Source organism: Pseudorasbora parva, chromosome 7 (genome assembly GCF_024679245.1).
Source record: "Pseudorasbora parva isolate DD20220531a chromosome 7, ASM2467924v1, whole genome shotgun sequence".
Lineage (NCBI taxonomy): Eukaryota > Metazoa > Chordata > Actinopteri > Cypriniformes > Gobionidae > Pseudorasbora > Pseudorasbora parva.
Genome location: NC_090178.1, coordinates 46,942,810 through 46,960,530, shown reverse-complemented (window position 1 = coordinate 46,960,530; position 17,721 = coordinate 46,942,810). Strand labels below are relative to the sequence as shown.

The window sequence follows — 17,721 nt, the reverse complement described above, 5'->3', positions numbered from 1 at the left end:
TCCACAAAAATAATGTTGGTAAAATGTTGGTCAACAAAACATACACAAATAGGCTTCTGTAAGTATATTCATATTACTATACTTTATACTGTTATTAATCTCAGTCAATCAACATACGCTAATTTATGAATAAGCAAGGTCTTACGGAAGCATCATGTTATCACGTATTGATTACTGCTGCCTTGCTATTTCCGCTTTTGTCTTTATGTTTGGATGTTGTAGTTCACTGACTAATGTTCGGCTGTAGAAAGCAAGCGCGTAATAACCTTACAAAACGACAATTCCCACAATGCACTGCACCTTCCATTTGCCTCATGTACGCCGACTTGACTGACGCGGTTTTGACGGTTTGTGTCCAGCTGAGAGAGAGAGAGAGAGCAAGTCCACTTCACCCGAATTTCTTCACCGCTGTGAAGATTTTAATCTATAAGTGGTCAGTCACATTCATTTTTATGTCACCTAACAATGATTTTGGCGTGCCAAGGCTTTTAAATACACTGTTATGAACACGAATATGAGATGTTAGCCGTGTTAGATAAGTTATCATGTGCTGTCATCTCGGTTTAAGTTAGGATTTACCGAAATAACAGATTGTTTAGTTTATAGACCCTGAAACGTGTGGGAAAGTCGTGTTTAATGACATATTTTCGTAATGAAAGTGTTGTAATCACGGTGTTGTCACCATTAGATAAACAAAGGCAGGTTAAAGGATGTAGTTATGTATGCATTCACAACACGTTCAGTATTAAGTCAGTTTGTAACGTTAGTGTCTTATTTACACCTGCACAGGGCCCCCAGAAAGATTTGGGACACTTCAAGATTGAAATATCACAGCATTAGATAAACCTAAAGTGTCATTTATGGTAAACAATGATATATTTTAGTAATGTTGATGTTATTGGTTAGGTTTTAAATGATAAAACAAAAGTTTATTGTGACACTTGGTATTTCTCCAACTTTATTTTCAGATTATGGTTTAAAAGTAGCATTTTGAATATAGAAATAAGTGATTGGTCTGCTTTTAATTATGAAACTGAAATCAAAACACTTCATGAGTGAGTCACTGAATCATTTATTCAAAGTAGCTGATTCATTTAGTAACTTGATGCGTTGCCGAAAGAGCAAAAACTTCACTTACTATTAACCTTTTGTTCATTGAATGTTTCTATAAAAACTATATCTTATTATTTGTAATTGTGTTCAAACTTGTATAACCCGCTCTTGTGAATTGCTTAATATCCCATGTTTATAATAAAAAAGATCTCATAAGTACATTTTTATGATCATATCTTGAATTTTGTGGCCATTTATATACATTTTTGGCTTTTGAGACAATTTGGCATTCATTTCTAACCTGGCACCACAGTAAAAAAAAAAGAAAAAAGATTTTGATTGCATTTTAAGCGGTACGTTTGACATCAAATCACATTGATGATAAATCTGACAATACACCAGCAATTTAGTGATATCTTCACAGTTGTGGTCTTGAGATAAAATCCTGAGAGCAGGACACCCGATCCATACGGGCTGCTCCACTAAAGACACAAAAAGCAACTGTCTGTAATTCACATTTATCATCTTCCCCTCATGAACAGGCCTTGCCCACAGACGGCCTTCGGCGTGGCTGACCATGTCTCCCCCTCGGCTCACTGGAGCCCTGCGCTCCTTTTCTACCGTCAGCAAGCAGGATGATTTTACACAAGACATATATGATCTGAAGGTAAGTCAACATGAATCTAACTCAAACCTTCCTTAAAGGGTTAGTTCACCCAAAAATGAAATTTATGTCCAGAAAGGGAATAAAAACATCATCAAAGTAGTCCATATGAGACATCAGTGGGTTAATTAGAATCTCTTGAAGCATCGAAAATACATTTTGGTTCAAAAATATCAAAAACTACGACTTAATTCAGCATTGTCTCCTTTTCCGCGTTTGTTTACAAACCTCAAATAAAGATTCAAACGGTCATGAATCAGCGTATTGATTCATGATTTGGATCGCGTGTCAAAGTGCTGAAATCACGTGCCATTGGCGATCCGAATCATGAATGAGTCAATTTTAATTTTTGGGTGAACTAACCCTTTAAAGGTCCCATTCAGGGAAGGAAATTAACTTTTTTGTCCACCGGCCACTGTGGCTGGTGGATTTCAAAATCTACCAGCCACTCAATGTTTTTACCAGCCACTTTCTTGTTTTTAACCGACAATGCATGTGAAAAAATAATACTACATGCTCTACAATACTTAAGCAGTTTATTTAATCTCAAGTCTCAATGAAATACTGACATTTTCTCTTATTCTTTCTTATACACACACAAACCATGAGCTGATATAACCATGAACCATGAACTGCTCTGTGCTCTCTCTTTTCTTTTTACCTGGATGTGGCATTTGGATGATTCGTGGTCTTTTATGGCTTCCAGTTTTAGGTTTTTAGTCCCAACGATGAAACTATTAGTTTTGGCATCTTCTGAAGCGTGTTGACTAGGGCTGGGACAACGCGTCGATGTCATCGATGACGTCGACGCAAAAAATACGTCGACGCAAAATATGCGCGTCGATTCGTCAGACCCAAAATAAAGATGGTGGCGCCGGAGAGTAGTAGCAACCATAGATATACATAATAAAGTATATTATGTAATTAAGTATATTATTTATTATGTATATCTATGGTAGCAACACGAGTGGCTCCTCAGACTTTCAGAAGTGCAAGGCTTGCGGGTTGGCGCGCGGCGCGCACGGAGCAAGCGCTCTTATACACAGGTGCGCATGCACGCGTTTTGTTGTCACGGCTACATAAACAAATTTCTGCACACAGGAAGACAGATGTTTAAATTAAGTTACGGTACCGACATCCAGTTATGGTGTCCCGCCTTTGTTTTACTGTCTATTAAAGTCTGCCGCGTTTAAGTTACGGTGTAGCCTGTGTACTGTCATAGCCTACATGTTTTCATAATGCAGAATATTCACTCAGCGCGCTGTCAGGCAGTTTGGGGCTGCCCACTGCACGAGTGTGTGCACTCGAATGCCGTGACATCGTGAGCTCACGCATACAATCAGTAGTAACAGTTCGCAATTATATCCATATATCCTTGCTTTTCTTGTAAACCCGATAAAATCCATGGCAATGAATGTCATCGGGGATGTTTAATCCACAAGCATTCTGAGAATTATTCCTACTTGTCGTTCACATCAATCTAAAAGTTGTCCTTTTAGGCTATAGGCGATTTTCATTCAAAGATGTAAAAGTAATTAAGCTATGTAGCCTATTGTATCATTTTTTGCTAGATAAAAACATTAAAAACATATTGCAATAAACAATTTCTCTGTTTAGCGTATGAATGGGCAATCTGATCCAGTCAGTGCTGTCATTAGAGTGTGATAGCCAAACTTAACCCTTGATTAACCAGCGGCACTATTTGCTATTTATCTTATTACAATCACATGCATTTTTACATGATTTGTTATTTGTTCTATTTTTTTATATCTTTGCATTATCATATGCAAATGTTTACTCATTAGAAATAATCTTATCTTGTTCATATAATTCAGTGTCACCTATCAACCTGTAAGTTTTGCTGCACAGCAATGAAGATACTCTTTACAAGACGTATTGTGTCCTTAATAATGGCATCAGAATGCAGCCAAAGCACATGATGGTAATAAGAAGATGGCTATAATTAATTGTAAATCATCCAAAATAAATGCCATGATCATTACATTTCATACGTTACTATATTGATTTTGTAAAAGGTGATCAGCAACCAAATATTGATAATATGGAAGTTACTGCCTTTTGCCTTGGCATGACTCCACATTTTTTGCAGACAATACAAAGGCAGAGTGCAGTAACTTCAAAATAGGGTGTGTGTGTGTGTGTGTGTGTGTGTGTGTGTGTGTGTGTGTATTTTGTTATGATTTTATTGAATGCATTGTTCTTGTATAGTCTTTTACTTTGGAATTTTAAGAGCAATAAACATATATTGCAATGTTAAGGAATTAGTTTTTTTCATTCAGATAATTAAATCAACATGTATAAATTGCTATTAGGCAATTAATGGGGAGATAATCGGTAATCGAATCGAATCGTAACCGAATCGGACAGGAAAGATTAATCGATGCATCGAAAAAATAATCGCTAGATTAATCGTTTAAAAAATAATCGTTTATCCCAGCCCTAGTGTTGACGACATACCGAGCAGAACATTGTCAGTAGGGATGCACCGAAATAAAAATTCTTGGCCGAAACCAAAACACTAAAAAGAAATGCCAATTATTAGTACCATTGCATTTATGACTAATGCTATGACTGTGTAACTTTACTAAAAATCAAGGTATTGGAATTGCATTAATTCATATTAAAGTTTCAAATAATAAATCAATTACAAATTATGCATTCATGCAATATTTATTTAGCACATTGCAACAATCCACAGTATAAAATAAAATTCAAACTAAAATGTTTAACTTGACCTCACACGTGTACATTAAATAATATTGCACAGGTCTACTGGCCTGCAGAAAGGTACAGAAATTGAATAAAGTAATCAAATGTAAAATAACTGCATATTTAACTGTTTAAATTAAAGATGAATTCTTATTAAACTTACAAAATATTCAATCAAGAGCAGTGAGTGATGTAATTTTGTTTGACATTAAACAGAGCAGTAAAGGCTACTGCCCCTTTAAAAGCTAGTGCAGGGATATGCTCGCCTTTCTCGACTGCTAGGATACTCATCAAGATGGACATGTTGGCTTATTTCTTGTGTGAGTTGGTCCGTTTAAGCGCAAGACTTGAAAGAGAACTCAATATTTGCGTGCTGGGAGACGTGTGCGTGCTTTCGGATGATGCACAGTGACGGATCTTCTCTCAGCGCGTGCAAGTTCTTATTCGCGTCTTCTGGCACTACATCCGGGTAATGACGGCGAAAACGACTGGTCATATTCGGACATACGGCCGCACTCGCATGCATTAAACAAAGTTTACAAAGGGATGAAACAGTATGCTATTTTTATTTACCCGCCACGGTGGCCGGTAGGTGAAGCGAGTTTACCCGCCACAACTCTCAATCACCCGCATTTGGCTGGTGGCGGGTGCTAATTTCCATCCCTGGTCCCATTCTTTGCGATTCCATCTTTCAAACTTTAGTTAGTGTGTAATGTTTCTGTTAGAGCATAAATAATACCTGTAAAATTATAAAGCTCAAAGTTCAATGCCAAGCGAGATATTTTATTTAACAGAAGTTCCCTTTCAAAGCCTACAGCGAACGGCCGTTTTGGACTACACCACTGCACTTCCTGCTTTAATGACGCAACTAAAACCGTTTGTTGACGAACCCTCCGCCCACAAGAACACGCAAATTCGGGGGTGTTGTCCTTTTGCTCTCGCAGGTCGAGAGTAGGAAGCGTTGTTTTTGTAGAGTGTGTTTGTGGCCATGCCATTGAAACGCTGTTATTTTCATCCCGGCGTCAGATCACCTTTGTTTGGCCTTCCCACGGACGCTGTACGTAGAGATCAATGGCTACAGTTTATGGTTAACTCGGTTCCGGAAAATTATAATCACAATTTAAAACTATGTGCAGCACATTTTGCTGAGGACTGCTTCCTCAATCTCAATCAGTTTAATGCCGGATTCGCAGAAAGATTATTCTTAAAAGATGACGCAGTTCCCTCTTTGTCTGGAGAAGGCGTTGTTGTTTATGGTGCACAACCGGTAAGTGTATTTTATTATTTAAGTCGGCCCGTTTAACAGTTTATGTAACTCATGACACAAAGTTCAACGCTGTTTAGCTTTGTTAACTGACGTTAGATGGTAATTGAAACTAATCTGAAAAACTTAGCATATAAAAGTGTAGTAATTCATTCAGACACCATCGATTGTTGGTGTTTGTAATGATCAGTTTAAACTACTGAATAGACAGCTGACCATTCTGAAACATCCAGCAAAAGTCTTTCCTGAGCAGGTTGTAATCGATCCTCTTCGATATTCTCCGGGTCTGATTCGGGCTCAAATTGATAAGGCAGTATAGACATTTTTGCAATAACATTGAGCGCGCGTATCTACACGTTATGATAAGAGGCGGGACCTTTCCGGGCAACGTGCGCTAAGCTGCTGTCCAATCACAGCGCCGGAAGCGCTGGCCCAATCAGAACTCGTTACGTGTTTCTGAAGGAGGGACTTCATAGAACAAGGAAATCATCAGGCCGTTTTTAGGACAGAGGAAACAGCGCTTTACAGATAAGTAAATTGTGTGAAAAATACTGTGTTTTTTTACACGCGAAACATGAACTCATGTTATATTGCACACTGTAAACACAATCAAAGCGTCGAAAACACGCGAAGAACGGGACCTTTAAGCCCAATCATCCCAAAGAAAGATCACAACAGAACCGTAATGCATCTCACAGCATCAGTGTGTGTCACTGAATGATTCAGCTTTACATGAATCGGTTGAATCAAAGATTCAATGACCTCTTCATGAACAACTTAAAATTTTAATTATCAGTTTCAGCGACTCGACTAATTTGCATTCTTTCCAACATTTCTTATTTGTATATTCAAAAAGTATTTAAAACAATAACACTATTTAATGCAGTTGTAATTTTTCAGTGTAAATGGTTTAATTTGATTGGTAACAGCCCTATAATGTCTTATTCTAATTTAATTTATCAAATTTAAGAATATGAAATAAAAGCTGAAGCGTAGACTATATTTAAATAAGATTATATTTAAAAAATGCCTTTTATTAAAGGTACAAAATATCACACATATGCAGATTTAAGTGTGCCAAAGCTGATGGAACACTAGTGAGAATATTGCTTCAGAATAAATATTTACAACACAAAAAAATCAAACGTTTTCCGGACAATTTTTTACTCCAAGTTAGTAACAGATTTCCTTGTGGAAGGCTCTGCCTTTTCTCTCTTCATGCAGGATATATTCTCTGGCTCTGTGCATCTTACAACAGTTCCCACACCAATGATTTATAGATTATCATGCCTAATATGCTGTTAATCAATGTCTTTCAATCAATCAATCAATCAATCAATCAATCAATCAATCAATCAATCAATCAATCAATCAATCAATCAATCAATCAATCAATCAATCAATCAATCAATCAATCAATCAATCAGCTTTATTTATACAGCGTTTACAATGACGATTGTTTCAAAGCAGCTTCACAGTTAAACAGGACAATATTGCAACAAAATTTGATTTGGCTAGTTTGATTTAGATAGTTTATAGAATTAAATATGACCTAATTAATACATTTTAATTTGTATATTTAGTTGAATTACTCAATATTAATAATTTTAGTGTCCCCAACTGAGCAAGCCAAAGGCGACCAAAGGAACCCAAACTCCATCAGGGCATAATGGAGAAAAATAAACCTTGGCAGAAACCAGACTCAGTCGGGGTGCCAGTTCTCCTGTTCACACCGTGTAAGATTATTGTTCTGCCAACCCTGCAAGTCATAAATCATATTAGATAGGAATATTCAAAATATCGAATATATAAAATATATATAAAAATATTCTCCTTTGAGACTCATAAATCAATTAACTAGCCATTTAGAAACGTCCCGTCTCATTCTACATGTCTTCTTGAGTCTCTCGATCATTGTTAGACTCTGTTTTTTTTTTAGTTTTAAAACGGTGAACAGTTTCGGACATTTCCAGTGCGTGTCTGCATAAGGTAACTAGAGCTCTTAACATGAGCTCTTGAAGCTCTGCCCTCTTTCTGATATGGGCCGGGAGTACCAGAACATTTGCATTAAAGGGACACACACAAAGGTGTGTTTTTGCTCACCTTCAAACAGTGACAATTTTAAAATGCTATAAAAAAATTATCTGTGGGGTATTTTCAGCTGAAACGTCAAATACTGGGGACATCAGATGTTTATTTTACATCTTTTAAAAAGGGGCATTATAGGCATTATAATTTTTTGTTACGTTTGATTTTAAAAAAAATTGTTTTACTTTAATGATGCTAAATAGACATACAGCAGCTCCTTTCACTTATAAACTTATGGGCTGACCACTTGTAACTGGCTCAAGCAATCTTAATACCAAGTGTAAACAGGGCCATATAGACTTGGATATGGGATTTTTAGAATTGGACCCTTAGGCAACCATTCAGACATCCATAAAATTGCTTAATAATACCCTGGTACCTACCTACAACACCATAACATCATAGTGACAAGCCTCAGAAAACTTAGGAACTAGCTGTTTAGGTGTTATCTTCCCAAGCAACGTCTAAATTGTTTTTTAACAATCACCTGTAGTCATGTCCAAGGCTGGGCACATAATCAGCAAAATTTGGGAAATTTAACCAATTGATTAGCTGCGATATATGGATTAAAGTAGACTTAAGGCCACAGATAAATCTGCAAAGTGCTGTTTTATGCTGATAATATCAGCCTACAGATTTATATCGCTCTAATTAATAGCTAAAAACAGCTTTTGTCTCTTTGTAATCTGATGTCCTCCGTCTGTACTTTATTCAATCGTGTTTCTCTGACCTTGAGAGTGTGATTCATAGTGTATTATATGAGCTTTGACTGCTCGGTTTCTCTTTAATCTCTCTCTCTCTCTTGACTTTGGTTTTATTTTGCGGTAGTAGAAGGCCACACCATGGTCCAGTGTAAAGTCTTTCCTCTAAATTCAGATTTCTTTATCGGCACTGCTGCTGGTTTTGGACGGAGAGCATAGGGTGCAGGTTTTCCCGAGCGCTCAATCATAATGCTGAGTTTGAGAGGCCACTGAAGTGCTGATACAATGGTGTGGTGTTAATTTACTTACTGCCCCGGTGACATGACCTATTGAGCAGACATCACAAACTGAGGCAGGTATTCAAATAACCCTTTTGCTGTACCCTTCAGCTGTATGAAGTTAGGGTTACAACTTGTTTCATTAATATTTTACAGGATGTCAAAACTCAAATTAATATGATTTCTAATTTACTAGTCTCACATAGAGATAGGCAGATTGTAATTTGGAATACAATGCTCCATGTAAACGCACCTAAACATATGGAGCTTCACACACACACTTAAATGCACACACATACATGCGTGCGCATGCACACTCACATGCGGTAAATGTTAAAATAGTGAGTGCATTTTTTTATTACTCGCTTTTGTGTTTCACTTCCTCTTTTATTTAACGCTACCACAAGAAGCGTGCGTGTGTGCGTGCATGTGTGTGTGTGTGTGTGAGACGATTTATGTCAGTAGACTATAATTGATTATGGTCAATTACTGCGTGCAACGATTAATTTCAACACCCCTAGTGCATTCAAACTGAAAGTTTAGTTAAAAATGGGGCCACGGTTCGGATAAAAAATTGCTAATGTGAAGCTGTGATGTGAAGCCCCCTAATAGTGTGCGTGGGTCACTGGATTAATTCGCATTACTCCTTAATTAAAATAAATAAATAATACAATCCCAAAATCCTATTGAAACATAGCAACACAGCTAAAAGTAGGCTATTCATTTTATTGTCTACTGTTTTTTAATATAGTCTACTTCTACATGTTTATGCCTTCTCAAGCCCACGTACGAGCTGTGTTTGAGGGCAGCGCATGGAAGGACCGTTTTTCAAGGTTGCTTTATTTTTTTAAATTCCGCTTGAGCTGCCAGTGTCGCAGAATCAAAATACTTTAAGCACTATACTCCGTGTGATCAAGTTTGAGTGGCTGCAACGTGAATTTTTTAGCCTGACAAGCCAGATCCACATCAAGATGTTTGGTCTGGAAACTCACCATTGACAGCTCAATCAGAGGGGCGGATAAACGGTTGTCTTTCAAACTCCGTCTGCACGCGATAGGATAGCGCTACAACCAACCAGAGCAACGAAGGTGAAGCAGAGCTCGCTGACAGATTAAACATTCGCCGTATCCGGTCGGCTAAACTCCGAACACATCTTCCCTTTTTAAGAATGACTTCAGTGCCGTTCTTTGTTCTTTTCTCAGAGAAAAGCTTAACTCCTAGTCTTCCAGAGTCGCGGTCAAAGCTGATTCGAAAGACCGCCGCCGTTCGCCAGTTTCTGTGTTTACTAGAAGCACGCAAACGCAACTTGGCCGTCATTATACTAAGTCCCGCCCACCGACTCTATACACAACGTGATTGGCCTGACCAGAGTTTGGCGTTTACAGCTCAGAAGGGTATTGAGAGTTGCTAGACGACACATTAATACACACACACACACACACACACACACACACACACACACACACACACACACACACACACACACACACACACACACACACACACACACATAGAAACACATGGACATTACATAACTACTGACAACCTACTTGTGCGAATTTTGCACTGAACACATGCATACATACACAATGTTGTTGTATGTTTCTTGGTTATTTATGTTACTTGTTATTTGTTTAATTGATGTTTAATGCTGCTGGGAGGATTCACAGAATAAAATTTTCATTGTTCCGTGTGACGACTGTCTCCGGTACACATGACGACAAAGTTTGAATTGAATTGAATTGACACTCGCAGCAAATTAGATTTGCTGCCGCTAGGGTGCGTCTAGATTTATAGGCTATGAATAAAAAAAAATAAGTTGGAGATATGACCCTAGTCCTGATAACTATATCACAAAGATAAATCACAATGTCTGAGTCCTCTATCGACAAACTGCCATTGCTAATACAGTATATGTGGCTTATGTACATTTAAGGAAACCACTTGCTCACATTTATTTCATGCAAATGCCATGCCACGCTGGCCTCCCATGTTAATCCAGTTGAGCTCCCAATGCATTGACAATCTGGAGAAAAGGATGACTGACAGAAATTCCGACTGAAAGAGAGAGAGCAAAATCTTAGAAAAAAAGCAATGTAATGCATTAGAGAGCTCTTGTATGGCTGATGTCTGTTCTAAACGGAGTTGGCTGGGTTTTGAATTGAAGATGTAGATAATGGCATCATATTCTGTTCACTTTCAAACGACAAAAGTGTTATGGCTTACTGTCATTGTCAGGACGTGTTTGTTTCTTAAATGGCATAAGTGTCATAAATGGCAGTTTAGCCTTTTTTTTTTTATAACAAAAAAGGCCCTGCTAGTTGGAATTGAATCCGGATATTGCCACGAAGAAGAGCATGACATTAACTGAAGAGACAAATTAGCATATTTTATTAATTATTAGAATAGAGTTCTACTGCATGACAATATAAATCACATTTAAAATAATTATTGAAAAATTGTTAAATGTTAATACAATCAAATAAAAGTATTTCCCTGGATCTGACAGGATGGGCAAGCTGTCAATCTGGGTGGGCCCAAGAGAAAAGTACCCTGTACACCCAATGATGATGCATTTAGTTCAATAAAAACACATGCAAGGGATGAGTGTTGATTATTTTCCTTGGATATGATCGAGTGAGAGCCTGCAGTGCAAAATTAATTGGCAATTCACTGTCTCCTCAAAAGAGTCCGTTTGAAAGCAGCAGAAAGCCGATTTCATGTGACGCACATACAGTACACCCAAGTGTTCACTCTTCTTGCATAATAGCACCGAATTAATAAAGAATCACAATAAAGTGACTTGTGTTCTATCATGTGCATGTTTTTTGATGATTTAAGATGACCACAAAAGCACCGTGGTTCGACAGAATCAAGTTAAATGTGAAACCAGACCAATGCTGGAGGGAGGCATTGGGAACAATCACGCTCGGACTCGGACCAAAGCAAGCGTGAAACCCCCGATAAAAGTCCTAATTGAACTTGGGCTTAATCTTGGATTCATTTAAGCCCTTTCTGTGAAACCGGGCCACAGTGTTTTAAAATTGTAATGTCTTGGATCTTACAAAATCTTAAATCTTACCATTTGAATGTTAGTGTACATTATACATAATGCATGGACTTCCTTTAACATTTTTGAGTATAATGTAAATGCATCAGAGATGTATTAAAGGGTTAGTTCACCCAAAAATGAAATTTCTGTCATTAACTCCTCTCCCTAATGTCGTTCCACACCCGTAAGACCTCCGTTCATCTTCACACACAGTTTAAGATATTTTATATTTAGTCCGAGAGCGTATCTAAGTGCACACTATACTGTCTAGTGACTCCATGTCCAGAAAGGGAATAAAAACATCATCAAAGTAGTCCATATGAGACATCAGTGGGTTAATTAGAGTCTCTTGAAGCATCCAAAATACATTTGGGTCCAAAAATAACAAAAATTACGACTTTATTCAGCATTGTCTTCTCTTCCGGGTTTGTTTTCAAACCTCAAATAAAGATTCAAGCGGTCATGAATCAGCGTATTGATTCATGATTCGGATTGCGTGTCAAACTGCTGAAATCACGTGACATTGGAGAGCCGAATCAAATTCAATAATTTGAATTTAGAAATATGTACAAATTAAACTTTAAAAGTTTGCTATTTTAAATTAAAAGTCCATGCAAAGTATAAATATGAAAATAAAACCGCCTGTAAGTGGCGGCAAGTCTTAATGTGTGAGTCAATCGTTCAAAACACAGATTAATTTGATTCGAATCGCTTGGAGATGCGGATCAGTTCTGGTGTGGTTTTGATTTTCACAAATAGGCCGTTGGTGGCTAAAACCTTGTTACTTAATATCAACTTGTCTATTGGACTTTTGTACAAGATCAGTATCACATTTGCAATCCTGCCGATACTCGGAGTCGGAGCAATAGCAATCCATAACTTTTGGCGCTAATTAAACAGAACTGCATGTGTCTTGTGGAAAAACGTTGTAGCCGTATCTACTCGGCTTGTGTATATGGCGTGTCTCGCAGGGACTGTGCTCCTCCGCAGCGCAGTAATAAAATACCGGTAGACAGGATATAAACACTAGGGGTGTAGCGATATATCATTAAACGATATATCGCAATATAAGAATATGACGATATGTTTCGTTGATGTAAACTGTAGGGCTTTTTCGAATGCCATTTTTTGAGCTTCGAAGCTCAGGTGGCAATCAATATCGAATATTCGAAGCTTCGGTGGGTGGGGCTAAATATATAATAATAGCGTCGGTTTGCATTTGTATCATCTTTCACGACTTCACTTTTCACTCTTTGGCATCGTAAATGTGTTTCGGCAGACCCAGTGGAGTGCAGTGTTGCATTTGGTGCAATATGATCAGGTGGCACACATTCTTTAAATATTAATAAACATTTAATAATCTTTTAAATAGAACAGTTTCCGGTACGCATTACACGGGCAGGTTTATGCTCCAAAAACGGACAGTGCACAAGTGATACAAAACACAAAGTCTGTTGAGAGCAAGAACTTTAATAAGGTATTAATAACGAACCTTTCTTTAAAACAAATGAATCCCAAAACAGAAATTAAATTAGTAACACACAGTGATTTCAATGAACTGTAATAAATAAAGAACACGGTAGCATGCTTATAAACAGTTGAATAAGAATAAATGAATTGTTTTTAAAATGACACAAAATGTAATATCTATTACAATTAGTTTTATTCTATATAAGGGATTTATTTTGTCTTATTCTGACTTTTTGTTAATTTAAATCTTTAAAATGCGCGATGCTTTTATTGAAAGCATGTTGCGGTGTTTTTTTAAATTTATTATTATTTCAAGCATGAGTGAGAATGAGTCCGCGACGGAAGTCACGTGTTGGAAAAAAAAAAAAACGAATATTCGAATCTCAAAACTGAAAATCGAATGCCACCTCACCGAACGAATATTCGAATATTCGATTATTCTAGTACAGCCCTAGTAAACTGTCATCATGTACTCACCATGTCGTTTTTTTTTACTTCCAAACACAAATGATTTTCTTTATGAAACCTGAGGGATTTATGTCCCTCCATTTTTAAAGTCCATTCCTCTCAAACTTAAAAGATGCAAAGAATGTCATAAAGGCATGTAAAAATAACTAAGAGTGTCCTAATCCAAATCTTCTTTAGTCTTCAAGTCTTCTGAAGAGACACAATGGCTTTGTGATGAATATATTAAACACAACGCACATACTGTAGTAAACACGGACGTTCAAATGATTGCGTGACACGGGAAAACAACATGAGGGGGAGTAAATGCAGAATTAAAATGATTGGATGAACTAAACGTTTACAGTTTGAGACCGGTCATTCTGACGAGCTTTCTTGCAATCAGAACTGTGATCGATTGCATGTGGGATTTGCATGTGAAATGTGGTATTGTTACGTTCCCATTTTAGATTTCTAGGGGAAAACGGCAAGTAACGTTTTAAAGAATTTTTAATAGAAACAAAGAAGGTTTAAACGTTCTCAGTCCCAGCACTCACTACACAATGTAAGATTTAAATAGATTTATTTACAATAAATGAGTGAAAACAAATACAGTGCCAAAGGAACAAACGAAACACAATCCAACATAACACAAGGGTGCGGGTGCGGCCAAAACAACAAACAAAAGATTACTAACTAGTGGTATAGGATCTAATTAACCTGCGCAAAATAAATACAAATAAAAAACAACACGCTTACCTTACTTCACTACTAACAAAAACAGGAGAGAATGAGAACAAAAGAAAAATGGCCCCCGTCTCCCTACTGCTTCAACATAGCAGGCAACTAACTTAAAAGCTGGGCACACAGTCACAACACATTTAAGTTTGGTTTTAAGTTTAAGCTTAACACATAAAAGCGGCACACTACAGCAATGACACCTAAAACACAACAAGAGCAACACTCTGGGACTGGCAACGTCACAACCCTCTCATGCTCCTGGGAGAAGGAATCTCTCTCTGGACCTCTCTCCTGTTCTGCTTGAATACTGGCTCCTCCTGACAATGATGAGCAGCTGGTAGGTCCAATCACCTAGATTAGGACAGGGAGGAGCACAGGAAATAGGGCAGAACACACATAAAAAAAAAAAAAAAAACTACAATTGCCAGCTACAATTTTTGAAAACTACAATTTTTTCACAGTTGGGTCCATTGGCAATAACACAGTACATCAATAAATGACACAAACACCATAATTATAAAACATACACATACATCCTGGAACGTAACAGTATTTCCAGTTAAATTTTGATTTGGCTGCAGATCATCAGCGCGAGGCGTCTGCAAGCGTACATGGCTGCGTCGTCACACCCGTTTTACCTTGTAAATCTTTTTTTTGAAGTGTAGTTCGTCGCACACGTTTGATTGACATGATTGCAGTAGGGAACGGTTCTCAGTGTTGATGCACTTTGGCATTTGTAGTTTTTATTCCGATTGTATCTATTCATGAGAATCGAACGGGTCACTCGCACCGGTGTGCCTAAATATTTTTTCACAGTCGCACGTGGTCATTTTTTGGCGAAAATGCGCCTACAATTGGCTTTGTGTAGAGCCCTGGTGTATTATATTGCATGTCTGCCAGTAGATCCTCAAATATTACACACTGCATCTTTAATGCATCTGTCTTGTGAACAATTGGCCATACTTGGTTGGAAGGGCTTGCAAAACTAATCAAATGATCTTTACAAAACCTAATGTGCAATTAAAAAGCCAGCTCAGTTATTGCACACAAATCATGAGTATTCAGTATATTGTCCTGGCTGAGTATCATTATTCTTTAATTTTATAAATGTGTGTATTGAAATGTCCTTTCTGTTTAAATTTAACCTTGTGAAACATCAATCTTTTTTGCAGACCAAGCGCCTGAAACGACAGGAAATATTTGCCCGAGATGGTCTAACATGGCAGAAGATTGTTCAGTTCTTCACACAACATCTTGAGAAGAAAGATCAGCCAGCGGCCACTCACGAGCTGAAGAGTATCCTCCAAGCAGCCAAACAGATCGGTAGGCATTTCATTTCTTTGGCGTGATTTAAAAAACGATCCAAGCAGGAATCTACAGCATATTGCACTTTGCAAGCTGTCACAAATGGGCACTTCCAGTGCAGACAGCTTAATTGGTTGTAATAGAAGTTATTAATGTGACAAACCAATTGCTTCTTGTGTATTATAACTGTAGGTTGTTTACGGTAGTCAAACATGCCACACTGTCACAAATGTGAGTATATTGATTATTTTATAAATACTCAAACGCTGTTTATTCAGTCGTATTTATAAAGCTGTTATGCTGCTATGTAAAGCTATTTTTGCACTGATGACAGAATTCAATTCTCAGTATTCTATGAATAATATTTTGGTTACACTTTATTTTAAGGTCTCTGTGTTAGTGTAATTATATATTCAAGTATTGAGTAATAATTAGGGATGCACCGAATTTTCGGCCACGGAAAATTTTCGACCGAAAATGGCCCAAGAGTGCATTTTCTGTTTTCGGTCGAAAGACTTTTATCACCGAAAAAATACGTCCGAAAGATTGCGATGACGTAAACAAACACCGCGACCTGCACATGCTTGTCTAAAAAGCAACATCTGCGGTGTGGACGTATGTGGTTCATCTCACATCTGATGACGCATCTATAATATGGGTTGTAACTTGAAAATAATGCTTTATGTATGTTTCTGTCAATGGATACACGTGCTGGCTCCTCAGTGATACACTACAACAACAGCAATAATAAAAGAAAAACGGGCAAAACGGTCTCTCGGGAAACTGTTCAATGCATGCGAGTGCTGCCGTATATTCAAATATGTCAGGTTTCATGAACCTTTAAGGAGGACAGCGCCTATGTGTGAGAGCTCTGCTTCCACCGTTCACTAAACATTGGCTGTAGAAGAGTTGAATATATACGCGCAACGCATGACAAAGTAAGGAAAGAAATATGCGCGCGTGTGAAGAAAAAGCGTGGTGCGGGACGTCCTCGCGCTACCGGACTCTGACCTGAAGAGCGCGCACACGCCTTTTAGACAACAAACATGCGATCGCCATTCAGCTCTTTCGTGGATTATTATTTGGGTTTGAATGTTCAAAAATATGTAAAAATCCACGGTCTGCCGAGTATTCAGGTGAACACAGTCGGATATGTCTTTAGTGAACATGTACAGCTGAGGTAATGCGCTCTTAAGCCAGACCTAATATTCTGTGTGATTAATGTTAAGCAAACAATGAAAAATAGAAAACCAACACATGCTTGGCTAAATAACAAAAATATATTTATTAAGAATCAGTGTATAGTTAAATTATAGAGTAAAGACTAAGTAAGCAGTTTTATATTTGATTATTTAATTTCTTTCTTGACTTGCTAGGCTACTGTTAAATAATAATAATAATAATAATAATAATAATAATAGATTTTATTTATAATGCACTTTTCATTCCGAAGAATCTCAAAGTGCAACAAGGGGGGGGGGGGGGGGGGGAATAACAACAAAAAATGAATAACAAGTAAAAATATAGAATACTACAAACAATCAACCAACACAGAAAACAGAACAGAAACAGAGCTGATGGTGGACAGAAAACAGCTGATGGTGGAAGTCTCTGTTAGCTCCGCAGCACACTGTGGTCCACTCCATGTTTCAGATTTCTCCCAGCGGCAGTGTCCCGATGACATCGCCGAGGCACGACAGCTGAAGACCAGATGATGGGTCTTCTTCATAATGATTCAAACGATGGGGATCGCTGCAGCACCATGCAAGAGGCAGAACATTCCTCCGGGCACTTCTGTGGACACACCGGGGCCGGCGCAGATGTCGCTCCACGGTCGCAATGCAGGACGGAACAGCGGCGCAGCCGAGAAGCAGAACATCCCAACATCATGCCGGACGCCGCCGACGAGAGCCCGGATGACGCTAGCCCGG

General features: G+C 37.9%; 1 protein-coding gene across 1 annotated transcript in view; it reads left to right on the top strand.

Moving 5' to 3' along the window:
- Positions 1 to 311: 311 nt before the first annotated feature.
- Positions 312 to 17,721, top strand: part of ascc3 (activating signal cointegrator 1 complex subunit 3) — a 327,642-nt gene continuing 310,232 nt past the window's right edge. The window contains exons 1-3 of the mRNA XM_067449368.1: positions 312 to 433; positions 1,596 to 1,720; positions 15,658 to 15,808. Of these exons, the coding sequence (XP_067305469.1) occupies positions 1,631 to 1,720; positions 15,658 to 15,808 (241 nt within the window). The 5' untranslated portion in view covers positions 312 to 433; positions 1,596 to 1,630. The remainder of the gene's footprint in view (positions 434 to 1,595; positions 1,721 to 15,657; positions 15,809 to 17,721) is intronic.